General features: G+C 35.5%; 2 protein-coding genes across 7 annotated transcripts in view; both read right to left on the reverse strand.

Moving 5' to 3' along the window:
* LOC105455012 (sestrin homolog) overlaps positions 1–19,911 on the reverse strand; it is a 173,099-nt gene that overhangs the window by 116,884 nt on the left and 36,304 nt on the right. The window lies entirely within an intron of this gene.
* Positions 1,927–15,941, reverse strand: LOC105455010. Of its 3 annotated transcripts, none has more exons than XM_011698028.1 (2): positions 14,434–15,941; positions 1,927–3,424 (listed from the first exon to the last, which is right to left on the reverse strand). In XM_011698028.1, exon 2 carries the CDS (start codon positions 3,163–3,165, stop codon positions 2,893–2,895), a length of 273 nt encoding a protein of 90 aa, XP_011696330.1. In that variant the 5' UTR covers positions 3,166–3,424; positions 14,434–15,941; the 3' UTR covers positions 1,927–2,892. The 3 variants fall into 3 exon arrangements, with proteins under 3 accessions (XP_011696330.1, XP_011696331.1, XP_011696329.1); XM_011698029.1 differs by lacking the exon at positions 14,434–15,941 and adding an exon at positions 7,433–7,635; XM_011698027.1 differs by lacking the exon at positions 14,434–15,941 and adding an exon at positions 7,645–8,732 and having other exon boundaries at positions 3,173–3,424.

Genomic DNA, 19,911 nt, shown 5'->3' on the forward strand with positions numbered 1-19,911 from the left:
TTAAAAAAAGAGATATGTATATGTGTATATCGAATGAACACCAAGCACTATAATTCATTGATATCTCATTTAAAAAATATATTATAACATCCTCCAAGAGTTCAAAGTCTCGACTCTGACTCACCGATAACATCACTGCTGTTATTGACGAGTTTGTTTGGCATGTTATGTTCAGATTGAACAAATTTAGTAATAACAAATTTCAAATAGATTTAAAGAATTTCAAATAATTTTCAAGTAAATTTATATACATATACAATTATTATATAATATATATCAAATTTATTATAATTTTAAATATTATAAAAATAGTACTAAAATTATAGAAATGGTGTACATTCGAAATAGATAGAATTGTTATTTTATAAAAAATTGTTATTTTATAAAATTTCGAAAAGGAGCGAAGTATCACGAGTACGAAATTTTATAGATTCAAATAATAATTTAAAATATCTTCCGAAACAACATCAAAATGGTGACGCGAATTGTTGCAATAATTTACACAGAATGTGATCCTGTCGATAGTATCACTTCAAAATAAAATAACAGGCGCGCAAGAGCCCACAAAGTCCACGTAACGGTACGACGGTTTTATTGTCGCGTCATCTTTAAAAGAATCTATTTCTCGCTCTTCAAACTGTTATATCATAATCCGATATTGCAACGTACGAGTGCCATCACTGCGGATATAATATAACGGTGCCAGCTCACGACGAATATTCCGCGATGCACGGACGATCAGATGTTCGATGAGCGATTACGTTACAGACGCGATTACCGTCAGCATTCTTTAATGACAGCTCATCGGACGTTTCTTTGGAGGACGGTATCCTCCAAGAGTTCAAAGTCTCAACGACTTTGCCTCGTCGATAACATCACTGCTGCTATTGACAAGTTGTTTCGCAATTCTCGAGACTATACCTTTAATGTAAATTTGACGAAGCATATTTCGGTGGAATCCTCCATAATACATAACAGACTGTCGTACGTCTTGTTTGTGCTTTAATCGATAGCTTAGACATATCGCGAGAGAAAATAAACTATCGGATCGATAATTTATAAAGGATATATCCATCTCCTGCATGCGAATACTGTACGTGAATAAATTCGTAAAAATTTTAAATCTCTGTTCTTCTCTTCTATTCTCTTCATCTTCTATCTTAAACTATGTTATTTATATCATGTTTTTTTGGTAAATATTAGCTAACCAGAAATCTATACATATATACACATATACCTTGTATTTCTGATATATGTCATATGAGGAAAAAATTAATTAATAAAAACTGGTATTAAAATCTTTCTCTCCCGACTTTTTATCTCTTACTATTGTTACTTCAAGGTTCTCGCATGTTCAATACTATGCTTCATCTCGCAAAAGTGGCATTTGAGCATTAGAGAATTAAAAGGAGAGAGAAATAATGTCACACGCGGACATTGAAGTTGTGATATATGTAAAAAGTGACGGCCTTATCCGCCTTATACATATGAGGTTGCCTTTTCTGCCGTCGCTTCGCAGCATCGACAGAATACAAATGATAGGAATATTCCGTGCGATCAAGTTGTTTCGAGTTCACCGACAACTTCTATACATCGAGGAGAATATTACACCCGTCCCTCTCTCCACCCCGACTTTATAGTCCCGCTGCTTGTCCGCGTGGTCTCGCGAATTCGTAGCCGGCTGTTACTCGGCTCTTAATCTAAAGCCTAACGATACAGCGAGGTCCATAAAATGGGCTAGGATAAATCTGCAGTGGCACAGCTGCCGTACGGAACTATTAAATCTTAACAGCAGTCGGTGTAACCGGCGCGGTTTCTGGGATGGAAGGGGGAAGATGGAAGGGAAGTGAATCACTTGTGCCTCGATGCCACCTGTAGCAAGTGGTTGAATCAATCACCTGCCAACAAACGGAGTAGTTTCGGATGTTTTTTTTTTCACTTATTTACTTTTTACCTCGTCTTTCTCTTACACATACAAAATGTTTACAAAATCTGAATTACGTAACATTTAGCAAAATACAATCATGTTGAATTTTGTATCGTTACATATATCGACATGTATCTTACGCAAGTAATTCTCGCTCGCACAACTATACAGTTACAACAAAAATCAGTCAAATATTCTCATTGTTTATAACATTGAAAATCTTGGATAACATCCAAACATCAATGTTACCTGTCGCATTTATTAAATATTACAACTTATATTAAAATATTTAGTTGCTCGGTACTTTTCGAATAAGTTTCGAAACTCTAGCAGCTCGCTGTTGTAAAAACCGCTTTGTTCATCATGTACTAAATTAAGATTCTCTTCGACGCGTTCAAATTTTTGTAAAAAAAATTTATTTAGTCGTAAATTTCACAGAATTTTCGACCTGGCGTAGAATCGATAAGATCAAATTTCTGAATCGTATACTGTAAACACGATGAATCTTATATATAATCATAGCAATAAACCCTGCTCTCTCTCTCTCTTTCTTTCTTTCTTCATCGGTCAAACAATTAATCGCGCGATAATCTCGTTTTACGCAATTTCAGATATCTTTCCTCGAATGACATCCAATGGTCGATATTTGATATTGTGAATAGCGAACCTTTGCTCTAATAAAAAGAAATTTCCGAAAGAATTACAGTATCCATCTGTGATTATGAATACTATAATATTATAATATCTTAACATTCCTCGAGCGCACTCGACTCAAAAGATTCACGTTACAACCATCGTTAGCCATCAGATATATCTTGAACGACTACTGGGACCACCCCGACGTAAGAATATCGTATAGGCGGATACCCAAGTACACTCGTAGCTGAAGATCAGTCGAAGGGATAAGGTTGCCGATGCGAACCTCTCGCGTTCCGTCATTGATCGATGGGTGGAATCGGCGCGATTTAGCCCCCGATCAGGAGCCAGGGCAGGAGGATGGTGACGCAGAGTGCTGCCACGCAACTGGACAGCATCGCCAGGGGACTCGCGGCCGTCTCCATCTCCGTGTTCTCCGACGAGCCATAATCCTCGTCGGGCACGAATTCGCGTATTTCCACGTCGCAGCGGAAGCATACGCGCGCGGTGTTGCTCTTGAAGTGTGATCCATCCTTGCGCAACACCTGCGCCCCCGAGCCCTTGCGCTCCAGTTTCCAGCCGGGCTCCTGCATCAGCATCATTTTATATTCTCTCGTCAAAATTCGAGTATTTCACGCTCAACCGAGTCACGCCTCGCAATCGCCTTTGACTCTCGCCGGACTCGTTCAGATTCTCGAATATCGCGAGATATTCGCCGAATATTTCGCGCAAGAGGGAAATAACGTTCTCTCACGGAGAAAACAGTTGGTTTAATTGGTTTCCAAAGATGAGCGTCGCTTCTGCGAACAATATCCCCGCGCCAGCACCGTCGTTGTCTACCGGAAGATATACTGTCGATACCTGCAAAGGAAAGTTCTAACATAAATCGGTGAATTGCACACTGCACACGACGATGGCGGTACTTTAATAACAAGATCGATCGCACACGATGGTTTAAAGGGGCGATCCTACGTGACAAAAAGTTTTTATCAAGTTATCATATTGTACAGTTTCTTTTGTTTCTTGTTTCGATTACGTGACGGGTCTTCAGATCATTGGCTGCTGGATTATTGCAGATTTATTCTCCAAAATTAGTGGAATCATCATTGATTTTCAGTGCATTTCATTTTCCAGTGACATACTTAGTCATACATTATACGAAGTGAATATTTCAATGTTCTCTTATTGTTAGTGATAATATGCTGATTCAAACAGTGAATATCACTGAAAGACAGTGAATTTCAGTTTTCAAAACTGTTTGACAATAAAACTCACTGTCTTTCATTGATGTTCATATATTATCTGACTGAGTCCATATATTATCACTAAAAGAACATTAACATATTCACTGTTTATCAGTTCTACGTATGTCACTGGAAAATAATATATACCGAAAATCAGTAATGACTCCACTGATTCACTTTCAGAGAGTAATTTGACAATATGCGTGTGATAATATTTTTAATTCAAACAATATTTTATATTATTACATAACGGTTATTAGATATTTTGAATCTCCCTCTATCTCCCTTGTTATTTCATATGTTACATGCACTTTTGTTCGGACGCTCGAACGCAGTATAGCTGCTGCGGAGTTTCTAAACCACCGCAGCAACGGCTTATCAAACGTGTCACGTTTTACAAATGCATTACAGAGCCTCGAGCAAAAAGCTAGAAACCGTTCATCGTAGTTCGTCGGCGAGTCATCGGCTTCCTGCCGGCAGGAACGAGTATTAATCGAAGCAACTTCGACAACTTCGCCGGACAGTTTCCGGCAGTGGAGATCGCAGATACCGCGCACTGTTAACACAGCCTCGGCCTCGGATCGCCCACACTGCAAACCCATATTCACGGATCACGAGCAATCTCGTAAATGCACCGAAAAACGACCGGATAAAAACCCGGCCTGCAGACCCGGCACCGAGAACAATAAAATATGGTGAAATTGCAAATAACAATCCGCTTTTATATCGTATAATGGAAAACGCCCGCGTTTATCCGTTCGCGCAAAATCCCAAATAAATACCGTAATTATCTTAAAATAATTATCGTTCCCTCGTACGAGATAACGCACAATTTTCGAGGTAATAAAAGTAACATTGCAAAAAATGTCACCCCATTTACGGAAGCCAATGGAGATTTGCAACAGTACTAAAGAGTACTTTTTTATCGTCGAGAAAAGACGTTATCCTGAACTCTTCCCGATACCGACGCAATTAATTCGATCCCATCCATTTTTGCCGGACAAAACACAAATCGCATCCATTAAACATTTAACGTAAACGATTGAGGATTGATGCGAATTAGAGAGGTGCTTAAACGCAGACGAATTGTCTATTTTGTACGCTTTGTTTGCCTCTATACTCAATTTTCTGTTCAAAGCCCTGAAATAGTCAGTGTCGCACTGCAGGTAATTAAACTGCAATTTGCCATGTCGATGATTACGGCTTGTCAAATTAAATCCGTTCACATGCGAGGCTAAACAGATCGGGTGACAATGCAGCCTAATTATAGATGGACGACGACTCACACCGACACTGACGGTAAGCGAACATGAAATGTGAATTCGTGATTATGATTATTCGGGAAAATACACGAGCTTGTGCGCTCGTCTATTATCGTAGTCATCATTCTATTTCTACATTAACATCAGGATTTTATCGTTTACAACGAAAACAAGATCACATAAATTGCTCTTAATATCTCAATATGCAGTTTAACGAGTTAAATCGTTAATAACGAGTTATAATGCAAGAAAAAGCAAACTTTATAAATATAGATAATTGTTTTACATTCAGGTCATTTGAAGAATTGGACTTTCAATATCTAAGAACAAATTGACATTAAAAAAATCATTTTTTCTAGACATTGCATTTTTGGAATTTATACTGTGAAACTTTAAATATACCATCGAAAAGATATTTTGAAAGACATTAAAAAAATTAGAATGTTATCAAAAACCAATATAGATACGAAGAAATAAAAAAAAACAAATTATCATTATAAATTGAGTTAGTTGTCAAGAATATTCTTACGTTTCGCAATAAATACTCTTTTTAAAATATTCTGCAACATAAAATGTTTTTATGTTTTTTTTTAGTGCAAAAACTTGCTATAAGAAAAGTAATAAGACTTTTTTGATATCTCTTATAATACTCATTATACGAAAGTTTATATTATAAACTAGTTATACAAGTTCAAAACATTTTTTTATTCGTCTATCCTCCGTGATTATCCAAACTTATATACTGCCAGTTAACAAATATCACATCAGTGTACGTATAATTCGCGTATTAATTATAAACTACACATATTCGTGTGTTAATTATAAATTACAACATAAATTTAAAGTACATTGCACCAAACTTCGTGAACGATACGCATTGGCATAATGAGATAGTAATTACAATATTAATACTCTTGCATAATTTTGGGAAAGTTACGCGCCGCAGATATCGTTTAGCTCGTCAAGTAGTTTTTGCACATAGCGAAACTTTTAATTGCTTAAATTTGACCGTAATAATCGTATTCCCGATAGCTAAAGGTAACATACTTGCAAGCAGGCTTCATTATCGCGATGAATTTTTTAATTTTCCTGGGGCAAGGGAAACGCAAATGGAAGATCAAGTGCCGCGAAGTATTACAATCATTTTTCTTGAAAGTAGTAAGACGAGGGTAACAGAATTTCCTCACGATCCGATATTTTTTTGCTTGAACTTTGTCGCAAGAACAATGACCACATCGATTATTGAAAGGTCGCTTCCCATTCGTGGAAAAGATTATGATGCAGAAATTAACGTATTAAATAAAGTCAAGTACGACGTTGCTTGAACAATGGACGGTTTGTGAATGCAAACAATGAATATCACCGAGCAAAGTTCGATTCCATTTCTATTAGTTTAATGACGTGATTATTGATCAAAGACTTCATTTTAAACTAGAATTAAAGATAAGTTAAATATATTGTATATTGCGATTTCGTTTCAGTATTTTCACTAAAAAAGAGAGATCTATATACGATACATCAGAATTAATGAATTAAGAATGACAAATATAAAATTGTTTTTTCACATAACAATAATAAAAATTATTTCACGCAGCTGGTTTTTATTTAAATTTTTATTTTTATAATAAAAAAGGTGGCAATATTTATTTTTTATCGATTCACTGTTCCATATCTGTCATATGTAGCAGAAAAAAAATGCAAAATAATTTTCAGTAAAAAAAAAGCCGCTAGAATAGATATAGGAAAAAGAAGAACTTTTGTCTATTACTATTTTACTATAACTTTTACTCTATTACTATTTTCATGAATAATTTAAATACTCTATCCTATTTTTCTTAGTGAAACTATGTAGAGAAAATTGTTTGTGCAAAAAAAAATAAAAACATCCATTTATTAAAAGCATTCTTTACCTACTTATACGCAAGATATAAAACCAAAATCTTAGCCACTATTCTCGAAAAATTTGACTGTGGATTATATAGTTTCTTCTCCCGGTTCAATCGTTTGAAAATTATTTTCCTTCAAAGCGTGAACATACTTCGCGCGAGTTTCCTCAAGCTTCTTCTCGAGATTATTTTATTCTCAATGAAAGCAGCTAGCACGTCGATTCATTCGGTTGTAAGACAAATTACGATGCGGATTTGAGCCAACCGGAGGATTTTGTGCTGATAAACACATTGAAGTTTCTGTGTTGAGAAAACGACGCTTTAAACTTGGTCGAGTTATCGTAGACCGGAAGGTTACGAGGTTCTTCCAGTGACGTGATCGAGGCTGCTCTATGGCAAAACTATCACTAACGTAGCCAATAAGATAAGCGTTGGGTGGCAATATACCGATAAAATATTGTCCAAAAAATCACTGACCTATTTGCTAATCGTAAATCACTATCGTCCGTAATACTGGAAACATTATAGGAGCATTACAAGAATTGACGACACAAAGCAAACAAAGAACACTCATGTTGCCGCAATGACGATAGCCATCACCAAGTTGGAAAAAACGCGTAGCATTTGCGAACAAAGTGCAAGGGTAAAGTCCTCGCGACGCGATGATAATTTTGAAAGAATTAACTTGCCCGAAGTCGCGGAAGGCAGCGGCTATGCCTATTTCTCGTCGCATTCCAGGGCAATACACTTTCGAATACAACAACTGTTGTACTACTTTCTCCGAATAATTAAGGATTTTGCAAAAAGCGCGTTCCGTTATATAGACGCTCTTTACGTGCTGCGAGGCAATCGCGTACTTAGCGACGCTGCGAATAACGCCGTTCTTCGAATAACGCCGTTGCGCTATCGCGAACGAGATAGCCCGCGATTTCTCTGACATCTATGCGAAGCGTCATCATTTTCCTTGATTGTAAAAACGACACGTGCCATTCGCAACTATGTCAACATAAATACAGTGTGAAAGAGCTCGGTTAAAAAAAATAGGAATCTCGTTTGCAATTAATATTTCCGCTATTCGCGACGACGCGACGCATCAAATGATGAATGTATAAAAAAAAAAATCCTTAAAAGGTCAGAAATATGGGAAAAGAAGTTGTCTTGCAACTTCCTCCAAATGACAATAACAAGACACTTCGTACGATACCCCGCGATTCGTTATCTAAAATGTTTATTATCTCCATGTATAGCTTATTATCTCTCGGGATTGCGCGGTCGAAAACGAGAACTCAAATAATCGTACGCATAACGGAGGACACTTTGTTCTCGCGATCTTTCTAATTGCGACAAAAAACCAGATTGACGTAATTAGCGATAAAAATTACAGAGTAATTGGACACTTGCCTTAGAAGTAAAGACAAAGACAAACACGCTTAGAAAGAAAAAGAAAAGAGGCTTTTAATTATTTCAAGGCCTCATTTTTTCTGCGTCTTCCAATTTCCATAAAATTTTATTCAGGCCGCTTGTTTACCACATTTTTTTATATGGAAGAGAACACGTGCGTGACGTCAACCAGATCGTATAAATTAAGCAGCTGTTTATCAGCTCTTTTTATATATAAATAACGACTGTACATTGTGTAATACTTCGCAACTGTTAGCTTAATAAAAATCAGAATTGCGCTCTTTGCGCAAGAGAATAAAAAATGGGAGATGGATACAAATGAAAATGAGAGATTTTTTTTCGAAGCAGCAACTTTCGGACCATCCTGCGAGCGGGCGGATATGCTCGTATATGTCGCGGATGCGCAACGGCGGGACGCGAAAAAGCTCGCGGATCATGTCATTTGCAAAGGCTTTGTAGCCTTTTGTTCTACGAGCTGGCAAATCTCGGCGCAGCTTTGACGCTGCAATCCGGCTGAAAAGCGGCGGCGGCACGGCGGCGCGGCGGTGGGCGACGACGAAGCGCGTTTTCCATGCACGCGGAATTCACGGCAGTGAAAACACAGAAAAATGCCAGCCGCGCGTCATGTCGGAGCAATGCGGATGAAAAACAGCGGCGTAACTGCAGTTGCGAGAGAGTTTAATTTCAAGCGGTTTTTTTATCCTAACGGAATTTTCATTTGGGAAATTACTCTCAAAGGTATTTTTAATTTGGCATGTAGGTATAGTACGGTGAAAAAAATTCATTAAAATCAAGAAATTTATAAGTACATCAAGTCAACTTAATTACATCATTTTATAAAAGGTCTTATTTTTTTCTTTGATTTTTCCGTCGTTATTTTCCTCACGTGCAGTTTTCAGCTACACTGTTAAATCTATTGTGTCAAATTGAACCTTATTTAAGTCGCCACTGCTCCTACTTAATAAACAATTATGTTTAACTAAAACAATATAGTTACTTTTAAATGAAACAATAGAATTTAACTTAAATTTGGGTTAAATTTAAACTGTTTTAAATTATTTAACTCCATTGTTTTAGTAAAAAATAACTATTTATTAAGCAAGAGCAGTGGCGACTTAAATAAGGTTCAGTTTAAAATTATAGATTTAACAGTGTACAAAGTTACATTTACTGAGTGCATCGCAACCGTTTAGTTACGGTTTTCTTCGGAAGAATAAGCGAAAGCCGAAAGAATAGCCCCGACTGCGGGGGGGGGGGCAGAGCATTGCGAACAAACACGTTCGTTATTTTCGGTTTTGTAATAGTCCGGTCAACCGACCGAATCGACAAATCTGACGGATTCGGCGACGCCCGCGCCAGGCGGAGGTTCCTATAATTCCTTTTATCCGCCAGCCATTGTCCTTTGTCCAGCGGCAAAAATCTCTATGTCCACGCTGCAAAAGGGAGTTGTCGCGCGCGTCCGGAATTCTCCGTTTTTACGGACGGGCAGGAAATATCCTTCGGGAGACGCGAACACAACCGTGCCGTTTCGTGCAAACGAAGGTGAACGCGATGATAGGAGCGACCTTTTTCATGGAAACGGGATTATGGTGTGTTTCCGAGTAAAAAGCGCTGATTCCGGGTTTGCGAAAACCGTTAGTGCCGAGATGATTATTAAAACTATTTTTAGACATCCATTAATAGACAGACCATCAGGATATTATTTCTGCTTTAGCGATTTCTCGGGGTATATCGCGTCAGCTCTCTCATATCAGTATAAACTAGTTTAAAATAAATAAATTCTCTTATTCTGATTTTATTGCGACAGCCGTAGAATAGGTAGTACGCAGTGAAAAACGCTCCGTTAATGGAAAAGCAATCAAGCTAATATCCCGAGTAAATGCGATTAAGTACGCGACGGCGTATGAAAATTACGTGTAATTATTAAACGTGCGCAACGTATGTACTTCTCTCGCCTTTTTGTCCACGAGCAGATCAAATCGTTATAGTGCATCTGTTAAACGTGATTGTTTCGCCATTTATATACTTTTGGCGCTATCGCCGAGTTCGAACAAAGCACCTATCTCGTCGCTTCTCGTTCGTTTCGACTTTGTACTAAACGCAAAGCGTATAAACGAATGAGTTACGTAATACGTACATACTTTGATCGTATAAAAGAGGCGCAGAAAACAGTAATGTTTACGTTTTCTGCGAAGCAGAACTTTTAAACAAAGTGCTTCGTAATAATTTAATTCTTTAAAAGTATATTGGAATTAATGATGTTATATAAATATTATAAGTACATATAAACGTAACATTAATGTCGAAATTCCGTAAAATCTTTTACAATGTCCAAAATTAAATCATATTTTGATCTTAATTTTAAACAATTATGTTACGTTATAGCATAAGTTGATTTGAGCATCTCGTAACGTATCTACGCGTTATTTTCTTTTGTCTAAAATAAAACAATAAACGCCAGCTACTTTTTTAAATCTCCGAGTTATATTTTATTCTCTCCTTGAAACTGAATACGGTCACTGCATGTACTTAAAAAGGACAGCAGTCGTCGAGCGGCGACGTCAAAGCTAAACTATATGACAGACATAAGCTGGGTTTACATATTAATGTAAACTTTAAAACTAAGGTACAAAACCGTAGCGCGACGAGCCATTGAAAAACAGCTTTGCTTTCAGCATTCATTACGCAAATTCGACGAAGCATGGCTGCGCTTTGAAACAAATAGTTACTAAAGGAATTGCGTCATGAGGATAATTATATTCGTCGATTTGTCATCTCTTCGTGGCATCCAGTACCATCTGGAGAACTTTTTAATTAAACGAATAAACTTCTTGAAATTCAATCGTCTAATCATTCTACATTTATATTCCAAATAGTCTCAAAAGTAATGAATAAGATTAATATAGCAGTTTCACGTATTAAATATTAATAAATTATTTTTCTTTCTTGTATATTTATATTACTATATTATATCGAATAATTTCAACACAGTTAAACAATGGTTTCAGCAACAGAGTCAGATGCAAGAGGTCAGTAATTATAAATATTAATGTGATGAAAAACGGCGAAGCTGACTTTGCACGTTTTTTCACGTTTAATCTCGAGTTATTGGTTCCACACTCCGATTTTCGTCGAGCATCAGCTGACTCGGCAAACATTTTGATTAAACCACCTGCCTGTGTGATTATACAAGATTTTTGCATATTCACGTGTTCGACTTCCTGTCCCGACAAATTCTCTAAATCCTATGGAGATATTTTTTTCAAAAACAAGATTTTATGCGTGGTTCCTCTAATTTTTATTATTCCGCATACGTAAAATTAACAACGATTATTATTGCATTATTAAAAACATTTTATTGTGTATTTATATTTAAAAAGACATATAAACAATATATTTTTTAAAATGGCTGTCATGTATTTAGCTATAAATGTATAATACAAGCTCGCTGCCATAATAAAAATGATAAAAAATGTATGGATTTGCCAAATGCATTTGCCAATAAGACTATTTTCAAAGCTGCTTCTTATTCCAATACAGAACACAGATGTGATATTTTTTTCCATCTAGAAAATCCATCGTGAAATAAAACTGGACGAGCATTAAGTGTCATTCGCGTTTGACCGTATAATATGTATAATTCCAATCACATATAGTACCTTTTCATTACTTTATTTTATTTTTGCTTCTACATCGCGTGTCACGAAACTGCTGCCGGGGTCGGAATTCGGTCGCGATTCAATACGCGTATATTTAATCACGAATTTATGCGACGACGTTGTGTAAAGCCCGGATATGCGTTTACATAGGCGACAAGGGCTGTCACTTACCGCTGCTTACAGTGACGACGAACCGGTGAACGTTCGATATTAGCATTTCAGATGCGGCTAAGTGCACGAGATAACAATCCACGACGTGTGCCGAAAGCGCGCTCCTCCCGTAACAAACATTTAATTCAAGTACACAGTATGTAAATCTCAAAGAGACTGTATACGTTATTAAACAAATCCCGTGAGACGAAAACACACCGGCGCGGCGGAATAGCGCTTGATCCTCAATTCCGTTCGATATAGATTTTTATGCTCGATTTTTATATCCGGTTCAGAGTCAGGAAATAAATTTCTCTTTTTTTAATTCGTATACCCTCAATATTGTATTCGCTCAATATTATATAATTCGAGATTACATCCTTGTTGAGTGAAAGTCGGAAACGTGCAAAAGAGAATGATATAGTAAAAATAGATACAGGAAGAAAGATAATTCCATCAAGTTCAATTTATACCTTTCCCGTATATAAAAGATTAAATTACTGATCTAATTACAAGCAATTTAACGACGAAAATTAATCTCGTATCTCACCTGCATCCCTTAATTGATAAATTAAATTCTCGAATAATTGATAGAACTTTTTCGACTCTGTATTCCCTGCCACTTTACTTGATCAATTTAATTTCAGAGGCACTAATTACCGGAACATTCCTGACATCCTTTTTCAAATACTGTAACGCTAGCAGCTAAATAAAACATTTGCTAAAATATATTCCTAAATATTCTGATATTTTCACGATATATCTTAAATATTTTTTTATAAAGATCGTGATGCAATCACAATGCTCTTAATCTTAAATAAGAGGGGGTCTAATTAAAGCGTTAGATTATATTTTAGATGTAACTTTTAGTTCACTTTTTAGTTCACATGCTAATTATGAAATCGATCGTATTATCCCAGGTAAGCAATTTAATTTATTCCACGATCGCGAGTGGATACAAATTACGTCAACACGATAATTGCCGCGATATTACTTGTGCATATTTAGCATTTTAAAGTTTGCGGAAGCTTTTTTTTCCTTAGAAGAACAAGTCGTCGAAACGCATGCGAGAGCTTGTTTTCCATCGCCCGGTTGACCTAGAAAAACAAACCGCGCGATGCGACGCAAAATCGGAGCGCACGTTTTCCGCTATCGCACTTTTTAGCACACAATCACAATCCAGCAGCCAGTGTAACGATCCCCCGTCATAGATCATTTCGCACGCGCAGCTTACTCAGCGTCGTATTAACATAACACTAACACGCTAGCACGTCTTTAATGCATTCCGTACATAAATTCGACAGCCGCTATTTATGACACTAATAAATAATTTATTGCTGCATTTGCGCAAAGAAGTAAATAGAATAATTTCACAAAAAAAAAAGGTAATATCCTTCGTTATTCAAATGAGAATTCTTATTCAAGCAATATTTGAATATTAATGACTTTGCTAATAATAGCGATATTTAGCATAATGTTAAAAATTATGAGCAATTTAATATGGCAATTTATTACGCATAATATTACATATAAAATAGCAAAACAAATTTAATAGCTACACTGAGAGAAAAATATTTTGTATTTGTGACTACAATTGCATGATAAAAAAATTATGGTGAAGAGTACTATTTCTATAGTTATTATTACTATAATATTAATAATAACCTTACATGTATAATTCTACTAAATATGAAAAAATTTTATTATACATTATAATAGCTTCAAATATCAATATAGTAAAATATCAAGAAATATATATAATAAATAAAATAAATATTTTTATGTAGTAAATGCAACTGCAATTATAAGTAAGTATAACTATTTTCTTAATATTTACTTACTATTTATATTATAATAATAACTAAAAAATAAGTAAACAAAAAAATAATACCAATCATAATATATAACCATAATGCATAGTTATAAAGCAGCTATAATTTGCATAGTTAAATTAATTATAATTTTATAATTATCCCCGAAATTCACTATAAAATTATAATTAAATTATGGTTATTCCAATTATATTTTTCTCTCAGTGTAGATTTATTTCTTGATTACACTAGAAACATTCTACGTGAAAACAGAAACAGTGAGAAAATTACATTTTATGACATTATTAAAATGATATAAAGTGAATATCCCGTTACAGTAAATAATAATAATCATAAGTAGAATTTTTAAGTTCATACGCGAAGCTCTAACGAAAATTTCTCTCTCGCTATTCTATCCCTTTCTATTCTTTCCCGCTCCAATCCTTTTTACACATACCTGAGATTAGATATTTTTTGAATCACACAGTTTTGGCACACATGGTAATCTTCTTAAGGTAGCGACGAGGAATCTTTTAACACGAATGGAGCGAGCCAATCCAAAAACGGAGCGTCACGATGACGCACGTCGATGTGTGTAACAACGTCGCCAGAGCACCGGACCACGTGAAAACTCCGATTCGGTCACACGACGCGCGTAAAATTACAGCCGTTGAATGCTACCAGGGTCCGAGAGCACGAGGTACCGTCCTACCTCAACGGCGTGCGATACGAAAGTGGGAGACTGCGAGCTGCGAGATGCGACGGCAACGTTACTGCCGGCCGGCAGGCAGGCTGCGCGCGTCTGTGTGTGAGTACGCTTACGATTGACTCCAGCCGACAGAACTGCGCGCTGATTGGTCCGAAACTCGGGGGCGCAGCGTGACCAAGGCAGTTGTTCTTTGGAGCACAGCTAACCAACTGTGACTTGCGAGCATTGTGTCAATAAACGCACGAAACGTCCGTTATATCATACAATAAAGTCCGATAAAATTTGTTTGTCTCTTAATCGAAATATGTTACCTTTGAGATTCTTTTATCTAATCTTTAAATCTCTAATCTTTGCTCCGAAAATCCTTTTTGTGTTTTTTTTTTTTAATCTTTGTCCCTATGTATAGCGAATTAAGAAAATTTTTCTAAATTAATTTTCTTGCCTATTTGCGCATTTAGTTTACCTACCGTTGAATATACGATTTTTGAGGGATTTTATAGAATTTTAATCGGAATCTGTGCGGAATTCAATTTTAAGGTACTAATTACTAAATAGTTTTCACTGATTTAGGTTAGTACCATCGACGCGCTATATTAAGCACCCGCGAGATTTAATAGCACACATGCTAACGCGCGGCCGACGCGTTATTTTGTGTGCGACCTTGTTTCGGGATTTATCGCTTTCACTTTGCTGCGTGCCATCCGCACGCAATTCCTACTCTGTAAAGCTAGTCTCTCTTCATGTAGAAACCGCATGTCACAAATTTCATTCAGAACTTTACGACGCATTTCACAACCCATCGAATTTTTATTGGAGAAAGATCGACCGATTTCTCAAAATATTTATCTTCAGGAAGAATGTTCGCGGTCCAATCAAACAATCAGAAAAAGTAGATATAAATGAATTAGAATTAAATGTAATTAATTTCAAATGAGGTTATATATCATAAAAAATATGTTGCTTTCGTATATCTACAGAGACGCAAAAATTATTTTAAAATTTTGAATAAACTTTATATTTTAACATCACAAGGAAAAGAAAAAAAAACAGATAACAGAATAACATATTTTAATTTTTGCGTCATGCATAACGTTTCTCTATCTTGCTTCATTATCGTCATTTAAATTCCTTTTAGTTTCACAACATTAATTTTTTTAATGAATATAGATATTAGATATCTTTGTAGATTAGATAAAGAAAATGCGACGTTTTCTGGAAAAAAAGGAGAACATAAAATGTGCAAAAAATTCCTGTCCTTAAAAAATTTGCAAAAAAATTTGTTAAAATGAAAAAAAATGTAATTATAATAAAATAGTCTAAATCAATTATATAACTTATAATTATATAACCAAATATAACTTAAAATTCTTCAAAAAGGTAACATTAAAAAAAATATTTTTTCGCGAAGCTAGTACCAAAAAAACAAAGATATTTTTAAGATTTTTAGTCTTTTCTACATTTCGATAAGATCGACTTACTGTAAAGCTTTCTAGTAGTAAATTGGTCAGCCATATTTCACGGAAAGAGGAAAGAGACGACACAAGAACATTGTAGACAGACTTTCACATTGTACTATTCATCTTCTTGGTACGTATGAATTTTTTTTTTTAAGTGCTTACTCTCCCTTTTTTCGCAATATATTTCTTTTTAAATATACACGTATTACTTTTTTTTACTCGAGGCATCGAGATTCTTAAAAGTAATATCTCAGAAAGACCACAACAAATTAAGATAATATTATCCCACAAAATAATTCGCGGGATATAGATGTACAATAGCCTGCATTCAATTGTACAGGAAATCATAACAGAGCGTCCATTCAATTTGAGTATTGATATTCAACGTAATAATATGATTCCTAGATCTTTCTGTGGACGCAATTTGCGTCATGTCAAATATCATTATATAAATATGCAATATTGATGTAACTTGGTCAGAACCGAGAAGATGTTTTCAAACATTCTGAATGATGACTATCACGAGTATAATTGAATGAAAAGGATCAATTATATCATGAGAAATATAACAGGGTGAAAGAGAGAATAAGAGAGCTAGAGGCAAAAAAAGAAAAGGAGACAGAGATAACAAGTTGCAGTGGATGGAAGCAATATTCGCAGCTTGTTTTAAAGAGATCATTCGCTTGGAAATCGATTTTCGTCCAAGAATTGTATAACGATAGCAATTTTTGTGGTAGCGCGTCGTTCATACAACGCTAGGGGTTTTCTTTCCATTATTTGCTTATCTTATCGTACCTCCCTCTCCTTTTCTTTGTCTTCCTGTTCTTTGCTAACTTGCGCTACAGATAAGGTCGTTTTACTACCGAACAATGCGAGGGAGAAGATTGTTCGCTCGGTATAATTCAATGTGTACGCCACGAGAGTGGCGAATTTCCTAATGAGACACGAAACATGCACTCTATAAGTACCATGTTTGATACAAAAAGTACAGAAAAGATGTTGAGGAATATTTATTTAAAAAAAATCATACGCGGAAACAAGTAACATTTAAATAGTTTGTTTCATTTCTCTCCAATTATTTCTCTATTTCTGTAATGTTCTGATTAAAATACAGTTTCTGCAAAACTGATATTATTTTACTTATAAGTATCGTATATCATTTATATGTAACATTAAGTAATTCTCTCTTCTCTTATCATTGTTTCAATAATACATAGAATAGTCATGATATATGTTTCACTATTTCGTTGAATAATCAAAATTTTTAAACTTTTTAATTATCTTCTGTACATTTGATAAAAACGTTATTGCGGAACTAACAACAAACCTACTCTACGAATATTCTCACGTGTCACCACAAATATCTAATACATTATGTAATTTCTCAACAAGTCAACTTAATGATTTGTGAACTTGGGAAACTATTCGACGAGAGGTATTCGCGGTAGCGAGTCCTAGAATTCCTTAAAATGTGGATCTCATAAGAAGGCACGAACAGTTACAAGAAATGTAATAATCGATCGAGTCGAAATGCTAAATGTATTTATATGACTAAATCATTAATACGTCAAAATTATTTAACAAGCAGAGCAATTTGAAATATTAATATAGAACGTCTATATAGATAAAATCGTTTTAGTTGCATCTAGCTCTCTCTTCTTCTTGCTAGAAACTAAATATTAATGATAAACATTTAAAGAGTATTAAATAAATTATAAAAAGATATACCAAATTTACAGGGTTTTTTTTTAAATCAGAAAGACAAATGGAATGGAACGAGTGTCGCAAGATATTTAATCATTTCAATTGCACGTAGCTCTTCTTCTCGTTAGAAAATAAATATTTATAACGAACATTTAACGAGTATTAAACGAATTATATCAAATCTATTAGTTTTTTTTTTTTAAGATCAAAAGGACAAATGAAATGAGGCGAGTGTCGTAAGTACTTAATTCATTTATCAAACTTTAATTTCGCTAACAGAGTTTATCGTGAATTGCAAAATTCTGCCCTCGCTTGATGTCATAATGCTTCCTTTAGGAAAATAATTAACATTTCAGAGAAGTCTCCTACACTGATAAGCAATCACACTAATCTAACAAGTCAATTAAAGTAATAATAACAACTTAAGGTTGCTTAAATGATAAGGAAGAAGTCGTAATATCGGAGGCGTGTCGGACTTCGATTTAATCGATCCTATTGTGAATCGAATCCCCTCCCCCCCTTCACACCCCAGTAAACTGATGTCCATGTTTGTCATAACGATAGAAATCGGAGCGCGAACAATATCTCTCCATAAGGAGAACTTATGTTTTAGCTCGGTTCTCGACCACCCGCAGAAAGTATAACAGCAAACGTCGATACGAATGAAACTCTACTCCCAAGGAGAAGGAGGCCAATGATACTCTTACAATAGGCTTACAATCCGAAGAAATATCTTCGGGAATGATTGAGTCAATAAAACTCACGTCGTTGAGCTTGATTAATGTCTCGTCGAATTAATAATGTATTATTTCGATAACCAGCCGTAATATTTTAATATTTCGATATCCGTAGAAAAGTGCTAAATTTAAGAGTAAATAAAAATGTAACTTTTAGTTCATTTTTAGCTGTTTAATAACGAAAGTTAAAATTTTATGCGAATAAATCTCCAATTAAGTTTCTGTTGAGAAAAACAATTTTAAATACCGGTACCAAATTTATATCAGTCCTTTTATCATTAAATAGTTTTATATCTGTCTCGCATATTTTACTTTCTGTTAACAGAACGTTTGCTTCGAACTGTAATTACCTTGGAAGAATTGTAAGAGGAGCAATCGGGCAAGAAAACGTAAAAGCCGTTCACCATCTCGACCGATATCGACGCCATATATTAACGTCGACAGTATCGACATTTCTATCGACCCGAAGACATAACAATTAAATTGTGATAGAAGGAGATTGCGTAAGGGATTCTTTACGATAATCCAAGAAACTAACATAAAAGCGGCCACACGCGAAGAGGTAAACGATGTGGGTGCGATAAGATAGCAGATATCATTCCAAAGAGTTTATGCACGATTCTTCCTTCTTATCGACGTTATTTTCTAAACAGCTTATAATCTGACATTCACTCCATTATATTTTCGCAGTAATTACTGCGACATTTATATATTAATATAAATGTGACAAAGCTTATTAAAAACAGCTCCCTTACGCGAGCAAGCTAAACTTAATCCGCCATTTCATATTCCAAGGATCATGCCATTTCTAACATTTAATTGATCAGAGTTAATTTTAAAATAAAATTAACAAAATTAGAAAAAATGAAGATAAAATATCGGATGTCGACCCACATCTTGCTGGGACTTCAATAATAGAGAACATTCAAGTTCGTTTTCGGCGTTTTCGCGCCGACACAAAAGGTTCATATCAAATGTCCTGCTCATTTCCAATTCGCTACCGAACATATTCCGCGAGATAATATTTCCATAGGTATTCCGCTTGCGGCGGGTATTTATTTGCGCGGAAGCCTTCGGAGCGCGGCGCGTGGACTGCGTAAAATGGAGTGGAATTTACATGAAATATCTCGCTATTCCGTCGACTGCCGGCCCTTTTTTTCCGCGTTATCTCCCCGCCACCGCGTACATCTATTTCGCGTCAATGATATCGTCGACAGCGAAAAATGGCGAGAGAGAGATATATATATCCAAAAGAGAAAGAGAGAGAAAGAGAGAAAGTCATTACGTACGCTGGCGTTCCGATAAACGCGCGTGTATAATTGCGTTAC

Source organism: Wasmannia auropunctata, unplaced genomic scaffold, assembly GCF_000956235.1.
Source record: "Wasmannia auropunctata unplaced genomic scaffold, wasmannia.A_1.0 LD335963.1, whole genome shotgun sequence".
In the NCBI taxonomy this organism is placed as follows: domain Eukaryota; kingdom Metazoa; phylum Arthropoda; class Insecta; order Hymenoptera; family Formicidae; genus Wasmannia; species Wasmannia auropunctata.

Excerpts from the sequence above, each read along its gene's own strand:
- LOC105455010 (XM_011698027.1), bottom strand. The coding sequence starts at position 7,895 with ATGTCAGAGAAATCGCGGGCTATCTCGTTCGCGATAGCGCAACGGCGT. Across the intron at positions 3,425-7,644 it reads GCTGCCTTCCGCGACTTCGG|GTATCGACAGTATATCTTCC; the intron begins GCAAGTTAATTC and ends TTTCCTTTGCAG.